This window comes from Lagenorhynchus albirostris, chromosome 2 (genome assembly GCF_949774975.1).
Source record: "Lagenorhynchus albirostris chromosome 2, mLagAlb1.1, whole genome shotgun sequence".
NCBI lineage: Eukaryota > Metazoa > Chordata > Mammalia > Artiodactyla > Delphinidae > Lagenorhynchus > Lagenorhynchus albirostris.
Window position 1 is genome coordinate 163,804,553 of NC_083096.1, and position 23,589 is coordinate 163,828,141.

Sequence of the window (23,589 nt, forward strand, 5' to 3'; positions counted from 1 at the left end):
ACGCGCAGGCTCAGCGGCCATGGCTCACGGGCCCAGCCGCTCCGCGGCACGTGGGAACCGGGGCACGAACCCGTGTCCCCTGCATCGGCAGGTGGACTCTCAACCACTGCGCCACCAGGGAAGCCCACGTATTCTCTTTGACAAGGAAAACATAAGGTACCGAAGGCGTGGCATTGTCTTGGTCACCACTATGTGCCTGGGACTTCCAGCAGCGCCCAGCTCAGAGCAGGCGCTCAAAACCCATCTGTTAGGGAGTTCCCTGGCGGTCCAGTGGTTAGGACTCGGCACTTTCACTGCTGGGGCCCAGGTTCAATCCCTGGTTGGGGAACTAAGATCCTACAGGCGCAGCCAAAAAACCAAAAAAACGGAAAACAAAAAAAACACATCTGTTGAGTAAATGAACATCGACATGTCTGTCCTCCACACTAGACTGGGACGTCCTGCAGGCAGGAACCGTGTCCCCTTCATGCTGTGCAAAGGGGACATAGTGGTTACTGGAGGACTCCCTGTGGGACAGAGAGTCAGGAGCCCTGATTCTTGGAAGTAACCAGCCACAGACCCAAGAGCTTTGGGACAAATTAGGACAGCTCTTCCTCCCGCCTCCCCCCTCTCTCCCTTCCTCCCCTCCTCCCTTCTATCCTTAACCTGGACCAACCCAGGTCCCCTGAAGGACACCTGGGCCTGACCCTGTCTGCCCTGAATCTGCAGTGACTCAGCTCTGCCACTGCAAAGGGAAATGTTGTCAGATCATTTACCCAAAGCAGCTAATTTGTTTTTAACTAAACTGAGGGGTATTTTTTTTTTCCCTTAGGCACAAGAGCTCATGGGAGTCAAAGCCAGGGCAAGAGACCTAAAAACAATAACAGCAACAGCAACAAGCTAAGAGCACCAACCCTCTGTCTGACCGACCTTATGGCACCTTAGGAACCAAATCAAACAAAATGCTTGAGCCTGGATCAAAACTCATTTGGTCCCAAACAGCGTGGACTCTGGAGCATTTAGAGTTAATTTTATTCCCCAAAGCTTTGTGAGATCTCAGAAATAACATCTGCTCCCTATAAAAGGTCCAAACAATACAGAATCACTTCATAAAGAAAATTTAAAAACCAACATCAATAGTACAGACTATCATTAACAGACAACAGGCAAACACACAGGCCCTGTTTTATATAAATGGGATCTGGTTCTAACATTATTAAATAACCTGTTTCTTTCTTCTCAAAAATATGCTGTGACCATCTTTCTATATCCACAGATACAAATTAATATAATTTTTGGTGACCGATTGTTATTCTAGTCTAGAGGTCAACAGGCTTTTTCTGTAAAGAGCCAGAGCGTAAATATTTTAGGCTTGGGAGGCCGAAATACTTGGTAGGCCTGGATGCATATTCTTCTGTTTCTTGCTTTTGTTCTTTTTTTTTTTTTTACAAGCCTTTAAAAGTGTAAAAACCATCTTTACCCAAGGACCATACAAAAACAGACTACAGGCTAGAGCTAGTCTCACTTATAGACATTAAAGCTCCTGAATAGTTACTTAATAAATCCCCCTTTAAAAGACATGTAGGTTGTCTCTGCCTTTTTGTTATTATAAATAATAGTGTGATAAACATCTTTGTGCGCACAGATATCTGATGGTTTCCTTGGGGAAAATTCCTAGAATCTCAGAGATAGAAGGAAACTTCACAGGGAGGGCATTCCCTCTGTGGCACTCCAGACAAAGGGCTACGCAGCTTCTGCTTGAGTATATCCAGAGATGGGGAACTCACCACCTGTAGGCACAGTCCATCCTATTGTTGGGACCACTCACAGGATAACAAGTTCTTTGTTTTATTTGAGCTGAAAACTGCCTCCTTCTCACCTGGCACCATTTTTCCTGGTTCTGCTCACAGAATCACAGAATCTAAACCTAACCCTTCTCCCTTCCACGTCTTGGAAAATAAAGATATTAACAGTACACAGGGGCTTCCCTGGTGGCACAGTGGTTGAGAATCCGCCTGCCATTGCAGGGGACACGGGTTCGATCCCTGGTCCGGGAAGATCCCACATGCCACGGAGCAGCTAAACCCGTGCGCCACAACTACCTAGCCTGCGCTCTAGAGCCTGTGAGCCACAACTACTGAGCCCACATGCCGCAACTACTGAAGTCCACGCTCCTAGAGCCCGTGCTCCACAACGAGAGAAGCCACCGCAATGAGAAGCCCGTGCACTGCAACGAAGACCCAATGCAGCCAAAAATAAATAAATAAAATAAATAAATTCATTAAAAAAAAAAAACTATACACACTTCACCCAGCTATGATGAGACCTGAGTTAGTACAAGTGCTCAGTATGTGTTAGGGGTTCTGGCCAGTTGGTGAGCTGCCTTCTCACGCCGTGTAGCCATTCCTTGGAGCCCTCATCTCGGTTGGGCCTCACGCATTCAAGAGTGTGATTATCTGAGTAAAGATGATACCACGGGACTTCCCTGGTGGCGAAGTGGTTAAGAATCCGCCTGCCAATGCAGGGGACACAGGTTCGAGCCCTGGTCCGGGAAGATCCCACATGCTGTGGAGCAACTAAGCCCGGGCACCACAACTACTGAGTCCACGTGCCACAACTACTGAAGCCCATGCGCCACAACTGCCGAAGCCCACGCGCCTAGAGCCTGTGCTCCGCAACAAGAGAAGCCACTGCAGTGAGAAGCCGTGCACCTTAATGAAGAGCAGCCCCCACTCGCCACAACTAGAGAAAGCCTGTGCACAACAACAAAAACCCAACACAGCCAAAAATTAAATAAATAAATTTATTAAAAAAACCAAAACAGATGATACCACCATCTAGGTTAAGGGAGGGCCCAAGATGATGCAGGTAAATCACATCACGGGCACTCAGGCCAGGCCTTGTCCCATCTCTCTAGGCAAGTAAGGAAGGCCAAATCCATTTTCTGTGGGATCTATAACCTCAAAGTCATTAATGTAGACACATGTCACAATAGGAAGGGTGGCCTCTGTGGACAAGTTTTCAGGTTTCCGCCCCATGGCTGGCTGTATTCACCATACCCAGATGTGGCATGGGGTGGGGGGTGGGGGGCGGGGAGGGTTCTTTTTTTTTTCTTTTTTTTACTTGTTTTTCTTTTCTTTTTCTTTTTTTCAGATGTGGTTTGTGTGTATTTATTACCTCACTGACATCACTGCTGGTGGAACACCAGCTTAAGCCACACCCCCGTCACTCATGGTCCCCAGACTGGCCTCCTTAGCTCACAACTTTGTTCCTCTCCTACATTTTTTTTTATTTGCACCAAGCGGCAAGCAGGATCTTAGTTCTCTGACCAGGGATCAAACTGGCACCCCCTGCAGTGGAAGCACAGAGTATTAACCACTGGACCACCAGGGAAGTATCCCTCTCTTTTCTGCTTCTAAGCCGTTCCAGAAATTCCCCGCTCCCTGCACCTCCAGCAGATACTGTCACCACCAAGACTTTAATAACTGTAGTGGGTTGAATGGTGGCCCCTAAAAGACAAGTCCACGTCCCAACCCCCAGAACCTGTGAACATGGTCTTATTTGGGAAAAGGATCTTTACATATGTAATTAAGTTAAGGATCTCGAGACCACCCTGGATTATATGGGTGGGCCCTAACTCTAATGACAAGTGTCTTTGTAAGAGACACACAGCACACAGGGAGAAGAGACGGCCATGTGAAGATGGAAGCAGAGATTAGAGATAAGAGCGATGCAGTCACAAGCCAAGGACTGCTGGCGCCACCAGAAGCTGAAGAGGAAAGGAAGGATTTGCCCCAAGGGCCTTCAGAGGGAGTGCAGCCCTGAATACACTATTTGGACTTCTGGCCTCCAGAACTGTAAGAGGGTAAACTTCTGTTGTCTTAAGCCATTAAGTCCCGCTAATGTGTTACAGCAGCTCTAGGAAACTGATACAGTAAAAGCACAGCCAAGGAGAAGCATGGACTTTGGCACCAGACACACCTAGATTTAAGCCCCAGCTCTACCTCTCACTGTATGACCTTGGGTGAGTTCTAACTTCTCTGAGCCTCAGTATGCTCCTCTGTGAAGTGGGTATAAGCATCCTACTGCTTGAGGGTGTGGTGAGTGTGGAATGAGTTCATGCCTACGATGTCCCTAGCACACTGCCTGGCACACTCATATCATAGTGGCTTCTCTTCTTGTCCAGATGAGGAAAATGGGCCCAGAATGACACCTGATGAGCTGCCCTGCAGTCCCAGGCTCCTGACTCCTTTCCTGGCCCTTGGTAACCTACTACCATTGGGGTGGGACACAGAGTCCTGTGCTGGAACTTCAATACTAGAAGAGGCTCTGATCTAACACTGAGTTCCAACCTCCTCTCCCACTTTACAGATAGGGAAACTGAGGCCTGGAGAAGGAAAGACAATTGTGCAATGTTACACAGGGTATCAGTTTCCCTGACTTCTGAGAGCCCAAGGTCTTTCTACTTCTCCAAGCTGCCCTCCCAGGAGCTAAGTCTCAGATGAGGATTCAAGGTGGCTGAGGCCAAAAAGAAACAGGGGCTCCTATCCAAGGCTTCAGAGTTCCTGACAAGGCCCTGGCCTACATTCTATGTCCCTGTGTCCAGTGATTAACCAATGTAGGGTGGGTCCATGGATGGAACTGTTCCCATTACTGTCATCATCTTTGCCACCATCTCCATCACAGCAGCTACACTGACTCAGTGCTTACACAGGCCTGATGTATTCTATTGTGTCCTACCATGACATTTACGTAGATTATCTCATTCAATCACTCCAACAACCTTCTGAAATTGCTACTATTATCATCTTCATACAGAGGAGGAAAGTGAGCCTTGGAGAGCGTACTGGGTTGAACAGTCGCCCTCAAAATTCATGTCTACTTAGAACCTCAGAATGTGACCTTATTTGGAATTAGGGTCTTTGCGGATATAATTCATTAAGATGTGGCCATACTAGACTAGGGTGGGCCCTAAATCCAATATGATGCAGAGACACACACAGAGGGACATGGCCATGTGAAAACAGAGGCAAAAATTGGAATGATACAGCTGCAAGTTCAAGGGATACCAAGGATTGCCGGCAACCACCAGAAGCTTGGCGAGGAAGGATTCTTCCCCAGAGCCTTCAGAGGGAGATGGCCCTGTTGATTTCTGACTTCTTCAGCCTCCTGAACTATAAAGAAAACATTTCTGTTGTTTTAAACCACCTAGTTTATGGTAATTTGTTATGACAGCCCTAGGAAACTGATACAGAGGGGTTAATCATCTTGCCAGCCATGGCCTAAAACACAAAAGCAATGTCTGTTAAAATTGCTCCACTCCACAGCTCTCCCAACATAACAACTTTTTTCATCAGGAATACAGATTGTTGGCACTGAAAGGAAAGATGGCTGATTTACTGAGCATTTACTATGCGCCAGCTGCCCTGCTAAGGGCCATATGGGTGTTCACTATCCCACTGAATCTACACAACCATCACAGGAGGTAAGCATTATTCTCCCCATTTTACAGGTGAGCAATGTTGAGGCTCAGAGGGATGAAGTAACTTACCCAAAGTCCCGCAGCTGGGAGTGGCAGGGCCTAGGTTAGGCCTGGGTTGACTCCAGAACCCAGAGTCCTGACTTCTACCCCATCTTCTCCCTGTCTGTCAAGTTCAACCCCTTTGTTTTACAAATGAGGAAACCAAGGCAGAGCTACAGCAGGGATCCCAAAGGCTCTGCCCACGCGAGGGGATAAGCAGTTTAAATAAAACTGGGTCCAGCTGGGGCCCCCTCTATGTGTACACAAAGGGTGGCTGCTCTTCTGGCTGGCAAAACAAGCAGGGCTGGGCGGCAAGCGCTGGGAGCTACAACCCTGCCCACCATTCCACGGGAGTGGCGAGAGGCCAGAAACGAATTAGCCACCTCAGTTTTGGCAAACCTTGAGGAAGGAAAGTGCTTAATTATAACGAGGCCCAGCGAGTGTGTCACCAAGAGAAGATTAAGGACTGGAACATGGCTATACAGAGCTCCTGAGCCGCACATGCGCGGGGAGGCCGACCAGGGCGCGCTCAGCAATAAACAGGGCAGACACTTTGTTCGGTTCAGTTCAGGAACCACAACATGCTCATGGGATGCAGGGAAGAGAAGTTCTTCTCCATCACCCTGGCTCTGCTTCCGGCATAAGGATGGCTGGACCAGGGCGTGGGGCAGCCAGACACAACAGAAGCCCTGGAAAAGCAGATTTCCTTAAGTGTGGCATGTCGGCCCATGGGTCTCTGGAAATAGGACATGTCCCTCCTACAAACATGCACTGACATGCTGCATGAGTGTCAGACCCTAGGCTGGGGTTCCAGCTACAAACAAAGGATGCTCGCGCCACCCCACACCCCCTCATTCGGGGAGAGAGAGAGAGAGAAATGAGTGATCAGCGGTTTGAAAAGTGTATGGTCTCTGATGGGGGACACATAGGACACTGTGGGAACACAGAGGAGGCATCAAAGAAGGCTCCCTGGAGGAAAGACTTACTAAGCCGAACAGTAAGGGGTTTCTCTAGAGGAAACAGAGGCCTGAGGTTCCTACATGTCTGCTTTCCCTCTTGTAGTTGGGGGATTTCTATTATAGATCCCAAGAACCCCACAGAGGGAATTTCATTAACAAAGTGCCAACTAGATATTTAAGAAACACTCAGTGATGCCTCCTTAGAGTCAGGGATTGGGCTAGGAAACAGGAAAGAAGATGAAGGGGATACAGTTCCTGCCCTCCAGGAACCACCAGTCTAAAATGGAAGTCAAACACAGGAACAAGCAATTACACTACAACTAGAAAACACCCATTTCAAGACCATCAATGTTTGTGTGCATCTCCCCTCTTCCTATATGACAGGCACTGGATGAAAGTACTTGATTTACATCATTGCACTTAATCCTCACAACAAATGACGGTAGTAAGCACTATCACTGCATTTGGCAGACAAGGGGACTCTGAGGCTCAGAGAGGCAGATAAACTTGCCCAAGGTCACACAGCCTATAGGTTGTAGGACCAGGACACAAGCCCAGGTCTGTCTGACCCTGTGATGGTAATTCATTTTATGTGTCAAAGTGGCTGGGCTATAGTACCCAGTTATTTAATCAAACACTAACCGAGGTGTTGCTGTGAAGGGATGTTGTAGATGTCATTAACATCTGCAATCAGTTGACTTGAAGGAGATTATCCATGATAATGAGGGTCTGCCTTAAGAGCAAAACTGAGGTTTCCCAGAAGAAGAAGAAATTCCTCCTGCCTGAGAGTTGCCAGCCTGCCAGCCCACCCTACAAATTTCAGACTTGCCCAGCCAGACCCCACAATCGCATCAGCCAATTCCTCAAAATATATCTTACTGGTCTTTTTTCTTTTCTGGTAGGACCTTGACGGATACAGACCCGAAAGCCATGCTCTAGGCTAAGGATGGCGCCAGGAAGCCGCACCATCTCCTCACCCGGAAAAGGACAATGACAACTGCCACCACGCTGGGTTGTTTCAGGGGTCCAGTGTGATGAGAGGCAGCGTGATCCAATGGAGAGGGCCGGCCCTGCAATCACTTACTAACCTTGGGGTCCTTGGGCAAAAGTCTTATATCCCTGAGCCTCAGCTTCTTCATCTGAGGTAGGCAGATGGTTCCTACCTCACAGAAGTGTCGTGAAGACTAAGTGAGATTTTGCATGGACGGTCTCCTGTATGGAGCATGGTAATAGGGCCAAAACAGATGCTTGGGACTTCCCTGGTGGCGCAGTGGTTAAGAATCCGCCTGCCAGTGCAGGGGACACAGGTTCGATCCCTGGTTCGGGAAGATCCCACATGCCACGGAGCAACTAAGCCCGTGCACCACAACTACTGAGCCTGTGCTCTAGAGCCTGCGAGCCACAGCTACGGAGCCCACGTGCCACAACTACTGAAGCCCAACATATTGTATGATTTCATTTATAGTAAATGTCCAGATTTGGCAAATCTACAGAGACAGAAAGTAGATTGGTGGTTACCCAGGTCTGGGGCAGGGCGTGGTAAGGGAGTGACTATTTGTGGTTATGGGGTTTCTTTTTGAGGTGATGAAAATGTACTAAAATTGGTTGTGATGATGGTTACACAACTCTGTTGCTATGCTTTAAATGGGTGAATTGTATGGTATGTGAATTATATCTCAATAAAACTTTTACATTTAAAAAAGGTAAAAAAAATAATGAAACCTACTGAAGCCCATGTGCCTAGAGCCCGTGCTCCGCAATAAGAGAAGTCACCGCAATGAGAAGCCCTCACACCGCAACGAAGAGTAGCCCCCGCTCTCCTCAACTAGAGAAAGCCCGTACAGCAACGAAGACCCAATGCAGCCAAAAATAAATACATAAATAAATAAATGTATTAAAAAAAAGAAAAAAACGCACGCTCATTTTTGCCACAGTTGTAATGGGTGAATTCTTAATTACTTTGAGTACTTACCATTGCCAAGTAAATGTTCCAATCCCATAATTCCATGTAAAAAATTGCCCTCAAGTTTTGCATTCTTAGTGGCCTCATATGGATGCTACAGTTTGCCTAATCTGTACCCTCCCACCCCACCCCACGCCTCACCCACCAGGGCCACTCCTTGAGGACAATGGGCAAGGCAGGCCCCATGCAGACCGCTTCACACACATTCTCTCCTTTGACTCACACCCACCGGGAAAAGTGGGTATCAATACATTCCCATTTCGTTCACAGAAGAAACCTATAGCCCAAAGAGAAGAGGTGCTTGTCCAGAAGCGCAGGGTGGACAGAACCACGGTCTAAAGTCATGTGTTCTGAAAAGCCCAGGCTTCCCACCTCTAGGCCTTTGGCCATGCTGGGCATCACTTATACTTCCTTCTGCCTGACACACAATAGAGTTTCACCTTTGTTTTATTAATTAATAATTCAGTATTTTATTTTATTTATTTTTTTATTTTTTGCAGTACGCGGTCCTCTCACTGTTGTGGCCTCTCCCGCTGCAGAGCACAGGCTCAGCGGCCATGGCTCACGGGCCCAGCTGCTCCGCGGCATGTGGGATCTTCCTGGACCGGGGCACGAACCCGTGTCCTCTGCCTCGGCAGGCGGACTCTCAACCACTGCGCCACCAGGGAAGCCCAATAATTCAGTATTTTAATAACGATAAATCAGTCCTGCTCCATGGCCTCTCCCAATCCCTGCATGTGTGACAAAGTCATTTTTCCACATTTGGGATCAGAGGGTATCATGAGTTTGACCTTCTTCACGGACGTTCCTTCTTGGACACTGCATGAGTGGGCTCCGGGAATCAAGGAACCTCAGTTCAAGGCTGATTCTGCCATTTACCCAAGGCTGATTCTGCCCTCAGCAAGTGAATTATCACCTCTGAGCCTCAGTGGTCTCATCTGTCAAATGGAGAGAAACATGGTACCAAGCTCAAAGAATTGGGAGAATTAAATGAGATCATTTACGTGAGGCGCTCAGCACAGAGCTGCCCACCTTGTCAGCCCTCAAGAAAGGTCAGCAGTGCTATTTTTGGTGTTAAGTTTGACAAGTCAATATGCCATTCTTTGCTGTTGACCTCTCTCGTACCTGGGATGACCACGCCTGAGCCTGTGGAGGAAGCGTCTTGTGGCCACCTGCCCCTCCCAGCAGGACAGCCCTCTGACCACGTGTGGGCTCTGCTCCCTCTTCACTGGGAGGAATGGAAAATCACTAGATGTGGGGCATTTCCTAGCACTTCAGGAAGATGAGTTTTTGTAACCAAGGGAAACAAATTACCTCCATCTGTCCTGCAGGGGCATCTGGCCTGGCCGGCAGAAGCAGTTTCTTTCCCTTGGCTTAATCCTTGCCCCTGTTCCCAAGTCCTAGGCAACCAGCCAAAAGGCATCATTATCACCAACAATTTCCTGTTATGGGCCAGGCCCTGTGCTAAGGCCATACATCACCTCCCTTAACTTTTGCCCTCACTGTTCCCCCTGCTAAAACACTTCCTCCTAGCAACTGACCTCTGCTCAATTGTCTCCTCCTCCCCAACCTCCCCATCTACATCTGCAGCCCCGCCACTCTGTCACCATGCCTGTTTCAGTTGACTTCATTGCCTATAGGCCTTACATCTATTTCTTTATTGTCTATCTTTTCCCCACTAGAATGTCAGCTCCATGAGGACAGGGACTGTATCTTGATCATTGTTGCATACCTAGCACCTAGAACTCTGCCTGATACTTAGGAAGAGTTGCTGAATGTATGTTTACCTGCAATGTAGGTGTTTTTCTATCATCCCTATTTCACAGATAAGAAAACAGGCTCTGTGAGGTGAGCCTAAGGGTGGAAAGCCAGCAAGAAGCAGACCTGGATTGGAATCAAATCTCTGAAGGATATGGCTGCTTCACTAGATGCTGGCCTTGCCCCAGGGAACTTGGGTTCGTTGGGCCTCTTAGGTGTTGTCAGTGGCCCCCAAGCTGGACTGCCTTGTGTAGGAAATAACGTCTCATGATCCCAGCTACTCCTATTCCCAGCCACCCTTTGGCTCTCCCTTAGCCCAGGTAATCCCAAGCATGGAAACAGATGCAAGAGAAGGCAAGGGGTTAGGAAAGGCAAGTTCCAGTCCTGCCTTGGCCACTGACTCAAAAGACACAGAATTTCTCCAGGCCTCAGTTTACTCATTTGTAAATCAGAGGGGCTAAACTTGATATACAAGATGGCAGAGGTCAGGGCAATGGTTAAAAGTGCGAGCTCTACTATTTACAATAGCCAGCCAAGACACAGAAACAACCTAAACGTCCATCGACAGATGAATGGATAAAGAAGACACGGTACATAAATACAATGGAATACTACTCAGCCATAAAAAAGAATGAAATAATGCCACTTGCAGAAACATGGGTGCAACTAGAGATTATCATACTAAGTGAAGTAAATCAGAGAGAGAAAGATAAATACTATATGATATCACTTATATGTAGAATCTAAAATATGACACAGGGCTCCCCTGGTGGCGCAGTGGTTGAGAGTCCGCCTGCAGATGCAGGGGACACGGGTTCATGCCCCGGTCCGGGAAGATCCCACATGCCGCGGAGTGGCTGGGCCCATGAGCCATGGCCACTGAGCCTGCGTGTCCGGAGCCTGTGCTCCACAAGGGGAGAGGTCACAACAGTGAGAGGCCCACGTACCGCAAAAAAAAAACAAAAATAAAATATGACACAAATGAACCCATCTATGAAACAGACTCACATGATACTATACATAAAAAATCCTGAAGATGCCACCAGAAAACTACTAGAGCTAATCAATGAATTTGGTAAAGTTGCAGGATATAAAATTAATGCACAGAAATCTCTTGCATTCCTATACACTAACAATGAAAGAACAGAAAGAGAAATTAAAGAAACAATCCCATTCACCACTGCAACAAAAAGAATAAAATATCTAGGAATAAATCTACCTAAGGAGGTAGAAGACCTGTACTCAGAAAACTATAAGACACTGATAAGGGCTTCCCTGGTGGTGCAGTGGTTGAGAGTCCGCCTGCCGATGCAGGGGACATGGGTTCGTGCCCCAGTCCAGGAAGATCCCACATGCCGCAGAGCGGGTGGGCCCGTAAGCCATGGCCACTGAGCCTGCACATCTGGAGCCTGTGCTCCACAATGGGAGAGGCCACAACAGTGAGAGGCCCGCGTACGGCAAAAAAAAAAAAAAAAAAAAAAGACACTGATAAAAGAAATCAAAGATGACACAAACAGATGGAGAGATATACCATGTTCATGGATTGGAAGAATCAATATTGTGAAAATAACTATATTACCCAAAGCAATCTACAGATTTAATACACTCCCTATCAAATTACCATGGCATTTTTTACAAAACTAGAACAAAAAATCTTAAAATTTGTATGGAGACACAAAAGACCCCAAATAGCCAAAGCAATCTTGAGGGAAAAAAAACGGAGCTGGAGGAATCAGACTCCCTAACTTCAGACTATACTACAAAGCTACAGTAATCAAGACAGTATGGTACTGGCACAAAAACAGAAATATAGATCAATGGAACAGGATAGAAATCCCAGAAACAACCTAAACATCCATCGACAAATGAATAGATCATGCACCTATGGTCAACCAATCTATGACAAAGGAGGCAAGTATATACAATGGAGAAAAGAGTCTCTTCAATAACTGGCACTGAGAAAACTGGACAGCTACATGTAAAAGAATGAAATTAGAACAGTCCCTAACACAATACACAAAAATAAACTCAAAATGGATTAAAGACCTAAATGTAAGACCAAACACTATAAAACACTTAGAGGAAAACATAGGAAGAGGACTCTTTGACATAAACCACAGCAAGATCTTTTTTGATCCACCTCCTAGAGTAATGGAAATAAAAACAAAAATAAACAAATGGGACCTAAGGAAACTTAAAAGCTTTTACACAGCAAAGGAAACCATAAACAAGATGAAAAGACAACCCTCAGAATGGGAGAAAATATCTGCAAATGAATCAAAGGACAAAGGATTAATCTCCAAAATATATAAACAGCTCATGCAGCTCAATATTAAAAAAAACAAAACAACCTAATCAAAAAATGGGCAGAAGACCTAAATAGACATTTCTCCAAAGAAGACATACAGATGGCCAAGAAGCACATGAAAAGCTGCTCAACATCACTAATTATTAGAGAAATGCAAATCAAAACTACAATGAGGTATCACCTCACATCAGTTAGAATGGGCATCATCAGAAGATCTACAAACAATAAATGCTGGAGAGGGTGTGGAGAAAAGGGAACCCTCTTGCACTGTTGGTGGGAATGTAAATTGATATAGCCACTATGGAGAACAGTATGGAGGTTCCTTAAAAAACTAAAACTAGAATTACCATATGACCCAGCAATCCCACTACTGGGCATATACCCAGAGAAAACCATAATTCAAAAAGACACATGCACCCCAAAGTTCACTGCAGCACTGTTTACAATCGCCAGGTCATGGAAGCAACCTAAATGCCCATCGACATACGAATGGATAAAGAAGATGTGGTGCAGTATATACAATGGAATATTACTCAGCCACAAAAAGGAACAAAATTGGGTCATTTGTTGAGACGTGGATGCATCTAGAAACTGTCATACAGAGTGAAGTAAGTCAGAAAGAGAAAAACAAATATCGTATATTAATGCATACATGTGGAATCTAGAAAAATGGTACAGATGAACCAGTTTACAAGGGAGAAATAGAGATACACAGATATAAAGAACAAACATATGGATACCAAGGGAGGAAAGTGGGGGTGGGGGTGGGGGGGTGGGATGAACTGGGAGATTGGGATTGACATGTATACACTGATGTGTATAAAATAGAGAACTAATAAGAACATGCTGTATAGCACAGGGAACTCCACTTTGCTGTACAGTAGAAACTAACACAACATTGTAAAACAACTATACCACCCCCCCGCCAAAAAAAAAGAACAGACTCACAGACATAAAGAACAGACTTGTGGTTGCCAAGGAGGAGGGGGGTGGGGGAGGGATGGATTGGGAGTTTGGGATTAGCAGATGCAAACTATTATATATAGAATGGATAAACAACAAGGTCCTACTGTATAGTACTGGGAACTACATTCAATATCCTGAGATAAACCATAATGGAAAAGAATATTAAAAAGAATGTATATATATGTATAACTGAATCACTTTGCTGGACAGCAGAAATTAACACAACATTTTAAATCGACTATACGTCAATTAAAAAAAAAAAAGTGCAGGCTCTGCGATCAGAACAACCTGACTTCAGTCTGACTCCAGGACTTTGAGCATATTATATCAAACATTCTCTGAGCCTCGAGTTTCCTCATCTAGAAAATGGGGGCAACTGCACTCACCTAATAGAGGTCTGTGAGGATTAAATAGGATAATATACATACATCTCTAAGCAGAGTGCCTGGCACAAAATAAATGTACAATAAAGAGAATAATCATCCGTGATTCAAAATTCTACGCCCTAGTGAAAAGGCTACTTCGGCAGGGGAGGGGAGTGAGGCCATTTCTACCTCTCCCTGTGTCATGTTTATTGAATGGGACTCTTTGACCTCACAGGACTCTGAAGTTTGAGTCCCTTCCACTTATCAAGAAAGACTTGGGAAGCTACAGAAGAAAAAATTCTTGCTGCACACACCCACCCCGGCCAGAGACAAAGCTGCTGATTTCTGCAGCTGAACTGGGAGCTCTAAATCAATAGAACACAACGCAGACACCCCACCCCACCCGACGCCGCCCAGATGGTACTGGGGCCTCTGCAGCCTGCAAGATGATAAATTGCTAATTTAAGCTGGGCTTTCTGCTCTACGCCACGATTATCCCTCTTCCTGTGCATGTTATGGTGTCTGGGTAGCCAATTAGATTTCGAGGTCCCAGGACTCCGAGGTTAATGAAATCATGCCTTGCCCTTGCACAGCCCCCGTCCTCTAAAGTTCAGGCGTCATCTGCCAGGAAGGGGAGAAGGGAAATCTGAGATCACAGAATCTGAGAAGCATTCTTCCTCCAGTCTCAGCTGTGGGAAAAGGAGCCTGAAATTACGTATGTCTACCTTTTCTCCACCCAAATCTCCATCGCCAAACCTCCACACAGTGGTTTGCCAGTGCCCTCTTGCATAGCTTCAGGGACAGGAAACTCCCTATATTACACAGCAGTCCATACCTTCCTGAAGAGCTCTGACTGTTAGAAACTTTCTTCTAGAAATAATATGAGATGTGCACAAACATATGGGTTCAAGAACGTTCACAGACACATTACTTAGACTGGCATGATATGAGAAACGATGTAAGTCCCCCCATATAGAAGACATTCATACAACGCAGCCGTCAAAAATCATGTCTTCAAAGAATGTTTGATAACATGAGAATACACTCATAATGGTACGTGAAAAGGCAGCTTACAAAATACTATATATGATGTGATCATTATTTCAATGTAGTATGATATAGATGTCATTAAAACACACACACACACACACACACACACAAACAAACAAACACAGAGCGAGAGACACAGAAAGACATGGGAAAGAAATACACCAAAACGACAAAGCTTTTCTCTTTATGGTAGGATTATGGGTAATGTTTGTCGCTGCCTAATCATCTCAGTATTTTCTGAAATAACTACAGTGTTACTTGTGGTGATTTATGACACTGTGTTTACTGTAAAAAAAAAAATGTCTGGTATTGAGCTGACAAAGTTTCCCTGTAGCATCCACCCAATAATTCTAGTTCCTCTGGGGCTCGATAAATGTCGATCAAATGAGTGAGAAGCAAGTCTCACTCCTCTTCTAAACAGACATAATAATAGAAAATGTTTATAGAATATTTACCAAGTTCCTGGCTCTGTGCTGAAGTCCTTCACATGAACTTCATGAACTTCTCATGAACTTCTCATAACCACCCTATGAGGGTCTATTGCTACTCCCATTTCACAGATGAGAAAACTGAGGCTCAGAGAGGTTATGCGTGTATCTCCCAAGCTCACTCTCTTAGTAAATGTGATCTCAGGTCAGTCTGGCTATGACGTCCAGACTCCCAAGTGCTGTCACCCCACACAGAGGCCTCAGAGGTTTGCAGACAGCAATCTGCCCTCCTCCCCAGCCCTGGTCCTCCCTCCTCTAACTAGACAGCCCCAGCTCTCGCCTCCATTCCCCATGTGTCCCATGGATGGCAGTGGCAGAGTGGACGTGGAGGGGTTGGGGAGTCAGAAAGACCTGGGTGTGCCTCCTTCTGGCTGTGAGAGGCTCCCTCGGAGCCTTCCCGCGCTCATCTCTCATACCCTCGCAGGCCTGTCATGCAGCTTGGAGGAGCCTCTGGCACGTGGCAGGAGCGCGGGAATGACTCCTCTGGATTCTCCCCGGTGTGTCTGTGCGTCACACATGTTCCCCAGGGAATGAACCCAAGACCTGGGAAGCTAGGCCCTGGGGCAGGGCCAGGAGGCTCGGGGACACCATCCAGGGCTGCTGCCCTCCCCACTCGCCTCGCCAGAGCTCATCTGGCCCAGCCTCCTGCCTTCTGCAGGTCCCACAGCGCTCCGGCTTAGAAAGGAACAACCAAGGCCAGGGTTTCTGGGGCCTGTCCCAGGTCACCCAGCTCTCTTCCATCACCCTGAGCTGACCCCTTCCAATCCACCCCAAGCCCACCCACAGCAAATTAATCTTCTTGAACTCCATTCTGCACAGACTGCTCCAAAGTCCTCTTCCCCATGGCCTGTGACCAAAAGCTCCTTCATTTCCCAGCGCGGCTGCCTTACCATGGGCCCCAAGAACCTGTCTAGCACAACTCGAGCCACAGCACGGCCTCTGGCCCCTAACACAGCCACGCTGGGCCGGACTCCAGGCCCCTCCTCCGCCCTCCCTCCCCACCCCCCCTCACCGGAATGACTCCCTCCAATTCCCTGGGGCTGGTCCATGGAGTTCCTCTAATATTTGCACCCTCCCCCAGGAATTCTGGAAGGTCGGTGGGTGCATCACTGGCCCCAGGGCCTGGCCGCAGCTCAACACACAGCAGGCACTGCTGACAACCACGGTGAGGAGGACGCCTGTCTGCAAGGCCTTCCCTGCTTTGGTCCTTATGGCCTCTGCAGCCTCACAGCCAGCCCAGCCCCTGGCTCTCTCCATTCTGCCACGGTGAACCTCCCTGGCCTCTGCAGCTCTGCCATGCGATCATCTGCTGAAGCTTTCTTTGCTTGTGCTGTTCCCTCTGCCTGGAATGTTCTACCCCCCTCTCCGTGGAGCCAACTACTGCTCCCCCTTCACGACTCAGCACAGACACCTGCTCTGGCTGGGTCAGGTGCCCCCCTGGCCTCCCTCAGCTCCAGGAAGCTGCAATTGTCCCTGGAGCTGTAACTAACTAGGGGGTCCTGGGGGTACATCAGAGGCCAGAGGCCATGCTGAAGCTTAAGCTGAGAGTCTGGTCAGTGGGAGCTGAGGTTGGACGGGCCTGCCACGGGTCAGCATCAGCAAAGGCTTGTTGAATGAGTAAACATGCAGACGATGCAGGAAACAGGAAAGGACCCAAGGTGGAAAGTGTAGACAGTCAGGTCTCATAGCCACCAGCTCTGCCTGCCTGGAGCAGCTGCAGGGGTGCCTGTTAATCTCGGCATTTGACACATACTGAAGGCCTACTATGTGCCAGGTGCTGTGCTATGACCTTCACATTCATGATCTCACTTAATGCTCCCAATAATGTATCCTGATCACCCCAAATTTGCAAATGCAGAAATGGGGCTCAGGGGAGTTAAGCTGTTTGCCCAAAGCCACAACACTGGGACATGGTCGAGCGGGGATGGAGACCAGCATGACCTGACCCCCAGCCATGAACCTTCACCACTGCACTGTGTCACCTCACTGGGATCTCTCCTGGCCCAGGAGCCCTGCATCCGCAGACCCCAATCAGGACAAGAGAGGGGAGGGAGACAAGAAGGCAAGGGCTTCACGCTGCGTCCCCAAGAGCAGGACGGGGACTCAGAGCTCTCACCCTGAGCACTTGTCCCAGCAACCCCTGGCACCTCGGTAGTAGACAGAGGGGACACCCAGAACCCTTACTCACCTGTCACGGCCCTGCCCCACACTAGGCTGCCAGGCCCAACCTCCCCTCCCTGCTCTGTGCCGCAGTCACCTGGGACGGGAGGGAACGCACGACGCTCTACCAACGTCATCTTGTCATCTTTAAGATGAAGGTGCCTCTGAGGCAGGTGCTACGATCCACATTTTATAAATAGAGAAACTGCGGTGCAGAGTGGCCATCCACCCTGCTAAGGATCTTAGCAGGTGGCAGAGCTGACATTTGATACAAGAGTCAGAAGAGACGCCGGCCCAGGAAGAGCTCAAGGGGCAGAGAAACGCATAGTCTGAAACAGTCATGAAGAGGCAGGCCGGGCTGGTAAGAGGCAGGGAGGCCCGGCGGGGCTGATGGGGGTGGTGAGAGACACAGCAAGGTGCAAACCTGCCGAAATCAGGGTCAGGGAGAGGTGGAGGCCGGGGACAGGGCAGGCGGACAAGAGACCAGGTGGAGAAGCATTGACTCCAATCTCCTACTGGATTCAGGACAGGCAAACTGGGAAGCCCTGAGGCATGTAGAGGGAAGATGGGGTCACCCATCAGAGATGTGGGGGTCCTTAAGCCCTTCACACTCCACCCTGCCTAGAGGGCCGCCAATGGGGACTCTGAGATGCCAGCCCTGCTCAGGGTACGACTGCACCCAGGAGGAGGGGTTGTTGGGTGTCTGCTCTAAAGACCCAACAAGTCAGCACCCCGGCTGAGCTCACCCTGCAGGGGTAGGGAGTGTCTGCCTGGGGACACACATCCCCAGAACTCCTGCTCACACTTCATGGAACGCTCAGGCACCACAGGCTGTTCGCTCAGAGTGCAATTTCCAGAGGCCCCTCTCATGTACCCAGAAGGATGAGTGGGCTTCTCAGGCGGGTCCGTGGATCAAGGAGAGGGTCAGAGTCGCGGGGGGGAGGAGGGAACGGAGAGTGCTTTGTGTCTGGGATTCTGAGATACCCGTGCTCTGTTTTTTCAGCCCCTCTTCCATGTCAGGCTTCCCGTCACAGGCTCTTCCCTCACCTTTTTACTTAGTTACCCCCTCCTCATCCTTCAGCTCCTCGGAGGCCTTTCCTGAACTTCCAGACCAGGTGAGACCCTCCCCACTTCGGGGGCTCCCACAGCTCCCTCATACTCTTCCACGGCCCTCACCATGGCTACAAACTTAAATCCATTGGCTGGCTGGCTGATGAATGTCTATTTCTCCCAGACCTGAGCTCCATGAGGGCAGGGACAGGGGATTTTCTTCCCCACCATCATCTCAGCATCTAGCAGAGCGCATCCATAGGATATATCTTGAATGAGTTAATTCTTTTCATTCCTTCACATAGAGACCCTCCCTGTTCTCAAAGGGCTTAAAAGGCTCAGACACAACGTGTTATTTAATCCTCGCCACAAGCCCAGATGCATTGCTGTTACTTCCACTTTACGGGTGAAGAAATGAACTTCCGAAAGGTGAAGTCACTAGTCCAAATACACAGCAAGTAAGTGGCTTTGAATCAGGATTTGCCCATTGATGCCCGTTGATCTGACTTCAGAGCGCCAGCTCTGCCACTACATCTCCCTGCTTTTCTGCCTCAACGGTCCTCTGGATCTTCCTTTGCAAACCTTCCCCTGCTCCCCAGATAGGTTCAGCTCAGGACTGACAGGCAGAATTCATTCATTCAATCACTCATTCATTCAACCAGTCAACTGAGTAACTTATTGGTGGGGCTGAGCTCTGCATGGGGTGTCAGGGAACCACAGATACACCAGAGGCTTTTCTCCATCCTGGCTCCCCTCCCTGCACTGCTCTTGGGACTTTTCCAGCAGAAGCCAAGCCCCAGGCAGCTGCCCCGTCCCTAGCCTCCCTTTCAGTGGGGAAGGACTAAGTGCAGGGGCCCGTCATTCCCCTCCCCAAGGACGGCAGCCTAAAATACGTGTGCTGAATAATGTGTAGGCTCATCGTCCTTTTGTCTCCATCATTCTCTGAGAATCCTAGGACAAGAGGAGGAACAGGATCCTGCGCCCGCCTTCCATGCAATTCTTTGCCCCCTATCCCAGGCAGCTCTGGAAAAAGTTCTGGACAAGACCAGGGTTCTACTCTGGGTCTGGAGCCAGCTGTGGGACCTCAGGGGGACAGGCCACCTTGCCTCCCTCTGAACTGCAGATTCCTCACCCGTAGAATGGAGGTGACAATGAAGGGGATGCCAATGCCTATCCCACAGGGTTGTAGGTGAGGATTAAATCAGTCGGGCCCAGAGATACAGTGATCACATAGATGGTTGGCCCAGGAAATGTCTTAGCAACACAGGGACCTGAGGGGCCAGCTCTGCTGCTTCCAAGATGCATTTGACAATGTGATTTTGGGAAGCTTGGTTGGAGTACCCTAGCAGGCAGAGCCCAGGGCCTGCCCTGAGTGGACCCTCAGAAGTGAGAGGCCCTCCCCTGGCTCAGTGGTAGTGCGGGAGTTGTGCTCATCAGCCCACCAGCCAGAGGCCCCAGGAAAGAGACCGGAGATGGAACCGAACACACTGACACTCAGCTTTCCCCAGATCAGAGCACTTAGAGCCCCCCTAGAGAGCGCAAGTGCCAGGAACCTGGGACTCCCTGAATCAGAGCTACTCCCAGGCCCACCTTAGGACAAGCGCCCCCTCACTCTCCTCTGTTGTAGGCACTGGATTCTGAAGAATCTGGAAAATTACTCATCCGCATCGTACACACAGCTTCCACTTATTGGGTCCAGGCACCACGCCAGCTGCATTATATATGCCGCTCAGTGACACCTCACAAAAACCCTGTCGAGGAAGCTTCTATTATTCCCCCATTCTATAGATGAAGAAACTGAGGCTCAAAGAGACTAAGTGTTTTACCCAAGTCACAGAGCCAGTTCGTGGCTGGGATTAACACTCAGGTTGACCCAAGTCTACATGCCACACTACTTCCGAAGGTAAAGAGGGGAGCATCCCCGACAAAAATGCAAAGCAAAGATCAATCCTGCCTGTGCTTGGGGGAATTTTCCCACTGTGGCTGGCGATGAGTCACTGAAAGCACAGGACGTTCTTGTGCCCTCCACTCTTCCTGGGGGAGCAAAGTTTCCCCTGGAGTCATCTACGCCAAAGCTCCCTCAATACCCACACACCAACGCAACTCTCCTGTATGCTGCACCCTGCCTGGCAGAGACCCCAGACTCTGGAATTCATACTCCCAACTGAGGAGGTTGGGTCTCTATCCCTCAGACAGGGAAGCCGAGGCAGATGGGGCAGATGGTGGGGCAGGGGGAATGGGCCCCCAATGTGATAGGCATCAGCGACTGCACCAAGACCACAGTTCACATCTCCCACCTCAGAATCCACAATCTGCCCTGTGCCTTCTGCCCGGCTTGGTGACACCAGAGCCCAGAGATGTTCAGGGTTGTACTCTTGGTCAACCACCGTGGATGACCCATTTCCAACTAACAGTAAATATCCGGGCATCTTTGTTGTTATAAGGATGGGAGTTTCCTTTCAATTCTTTTTGCCAGTGTCTGCACTGACAGAGCTGGGTCAGGAAGGCTCCTTTTGGACAAGCCAATGATGTTTTAGACTCTCTGAGAAGGTCCCCGCACTGAACATAGATACCAAGAAGCGAACTTCACTTCCTCAGATGAAAGTACAAACTCCACTCCAGCCCAAACAAATCACTTTTGTCTTTTCCATAAAACAAAAGACTGTTAGAGGAGAGGAGGAGAAGGTGAGAGGGAGCATTTGTGAGGAGGATCTGAGGTCTCTCTGAATCACGTCCAGAGCCATGGACTAGAGGGCCACTGGGGAAGGAAGCAGAGAGCGACTAGCTGGCCCACTGTACCCAGGAACCATGGCTACCCCTTAACAAACGCACACACAGGTGCACAAACACAAGTGTCCAAAGCCACTCTGGATGCTCTCCTCCTCCGAGGGTTTCAGGGGTCTGACAAGAAACAAGTCACACTGTCACGTGCTCCTACAGAGAGAATCACAAGCTGACAGTGTGAGACAAGCACACACACCAACACTGGGACCCCAGCAGAAGATCCCCGAGTGTGACTTGGTAAGTGCCACCTCCGCATGATGCGGTCACACAAGCGCTCCTGTGCCCTCACCTGTGCAGTCAGCTCACACACTGCCGTCTCCCCAGAGGCCCATGGCACTTCCGGCATCTCTGCCCACCCCTACCAGGTTTTTGGAGGTCCAAACACACATCTGTACTGTCACAAACAAAATCACGCACTCACAAACTGTGACAGACACACAACTGTCGCCAAACTGTCCCACATAGATTGATAGAGAAATAGGAGATGCCAACAGATGATTAAATGTTATTAGTTAAACGCGGGAGCGCACACACGCACGCGCACGCGCGCGCGCGCCAGCGTCCCCCTCGAGATGGAAGTCGTCTTTCCGCTGAGCCCCGGGCGCCTCCTTCAGGAAGTGCAGAGGCCCCGGGAGTGCGGGGTCTGAGGTCAGGGTCCCAGGTCCGTAGTCCCCACCCCACCCCGGGGCATAGCCCGACGCACCAGCCCGCAGCGCACTCACCGGACGATGCCGAACATGACGAGCACGTTGCCCAGCAGCCCCACGGCGCACACTGCCGAGTAGAGCGCGGTGATGGCGATAGCCAGGGCGAGGGACGAGGCGCTCCGTGCTGCCGGCGGCCCCGACGCATTGGCGCCCGCGCTGGGGAAGGCGTCCGACGCGTTGGCGAGGAGCAAGGACCGCAGCTCGGCGTCGGGGGAGGGGGCCGGTTCCATGGCGGCCAGGCGGCCGGCCCCGCGTCTCTGCCCGCCGTGCGCCCTGGGCGCAGAGACCCGGTGCGAGCGGCGCGCCAAGGGACGAGGCCGCGGCCCCGACGCCGCCGGCTGCTGCGCCCCGACAGCCCGGCTATCTCCGCGCCCCCTCCGCCCGCCTCGCCGCCCGCACCGGCCCGGCCCCCAGCTCCCGCCCGCTCTCCGAGCCCAGACCGCTCTGAGCCAGGAGCCGCTGCGGGCTCCTCGGACGCGCCCGCCGCGCGCACCACGTGGCCCGGAGGCGGCAGCCAGTCTGCGCCCGCTACGGGGGCCGGGCATTGCACCACCAACTTGGAGTGGAGCCAGGGAAGCTACCCACTCTCTCCCTAGGGATGTTCTGCCGGCTCGGTTGCGCCCCCACCCCAGCCGGGACTCACTTCTGCATCCTCTGCCGCTTGGGGATTGGAAGGACCTTTATATGAATTCCACCTCCCACTCCTGCACTAACAGAGTGACCTTGAGCAAGTCACTTAACCTCTCTCAACTTCATTTTTCTCTTCTGAAAAATGAGGATAATCGCACCACCTCCTTCAGAGGGTTGTTGGGGAAATTAGTAAGATGATGCGGGTAAAGAACTTAGCTCAGTGCCGGGTACACAGTAAATGCTCCGTAAATAACCATTACTATCCATGGCTTTCTTTTACTCCATTCATTTGCTCAACAGATCTTTTCTGGGTGCCGAATATAAGAACCAGGTACTACTGGGGAGCCACTAGTGCAGAAAACCAGATGCGACCCCTGCCTCCTTACAGCCCAGTGGAGGAGACAGACATCAATCCCAGGACCAGACTGATGAAGATACAGTTACACACGGAGAAAAAGTGAAAGAAAGCAAGGAATTCCTGTGGCAGGACCTACAAAACCCAGGGGTCAGGACAGCTTCCCTGAGGAAATGACACCTAAGGTAAGATGTGAAGTGTGAGGAGGGACTGACTTAGGGAAAAACTAGGGAAGAGCATGTCAGACAAAGAAGCCACATGTGCAAAGACCCTGTGGTCAGAGGGATTTAAAGGCCAGGAAGAGGAGAAGGCAGAAAGGGAGTGTGGGGAGAAGGGGATGAGGTGGTGGGCAGGGTCTCAAAGACCACCTTACAGATCACTCTGGCTGCTGTAGGTGCAGATGGAAGGGGGCTATTTCTGACACCTTCTCCCTAACCTGACCAGCCCAGACCCAGAGCCATCCTCCTTATTGGGACTCCTGTCCTTCCCAGAACATTCTCCCTACTGTTCCAGCACTGTGCTGAGCCCTTTATCCATGCAGCAACA

The 23,589-nt window shown here is 49.6% G+C and overlaps 1 protein-coding gene across 1 annotated transcript in view; it reads right to left on the reverse strand.

The window, feature by feature from the left end:
• The window catches only part of OPRD1 (opioid receptor delta 1), a 36,121-nt gene extending 13,833 nt beyond the window's left edge, over positions 1-22,288 (reverse strand). Inside the window, exon 1 of the mRNA XM_060142732.1 lies at positions 22,074-22,288. Coding sequence (XP_059998715.1) covers positions 22,074-22,288 — 215 coding nt within the window. The remainder of the gene's footprint in view (positions 1-22,073) is intronic.
• Positions 22,289-23,589: the final 1,301 nt, after the last annotated feature.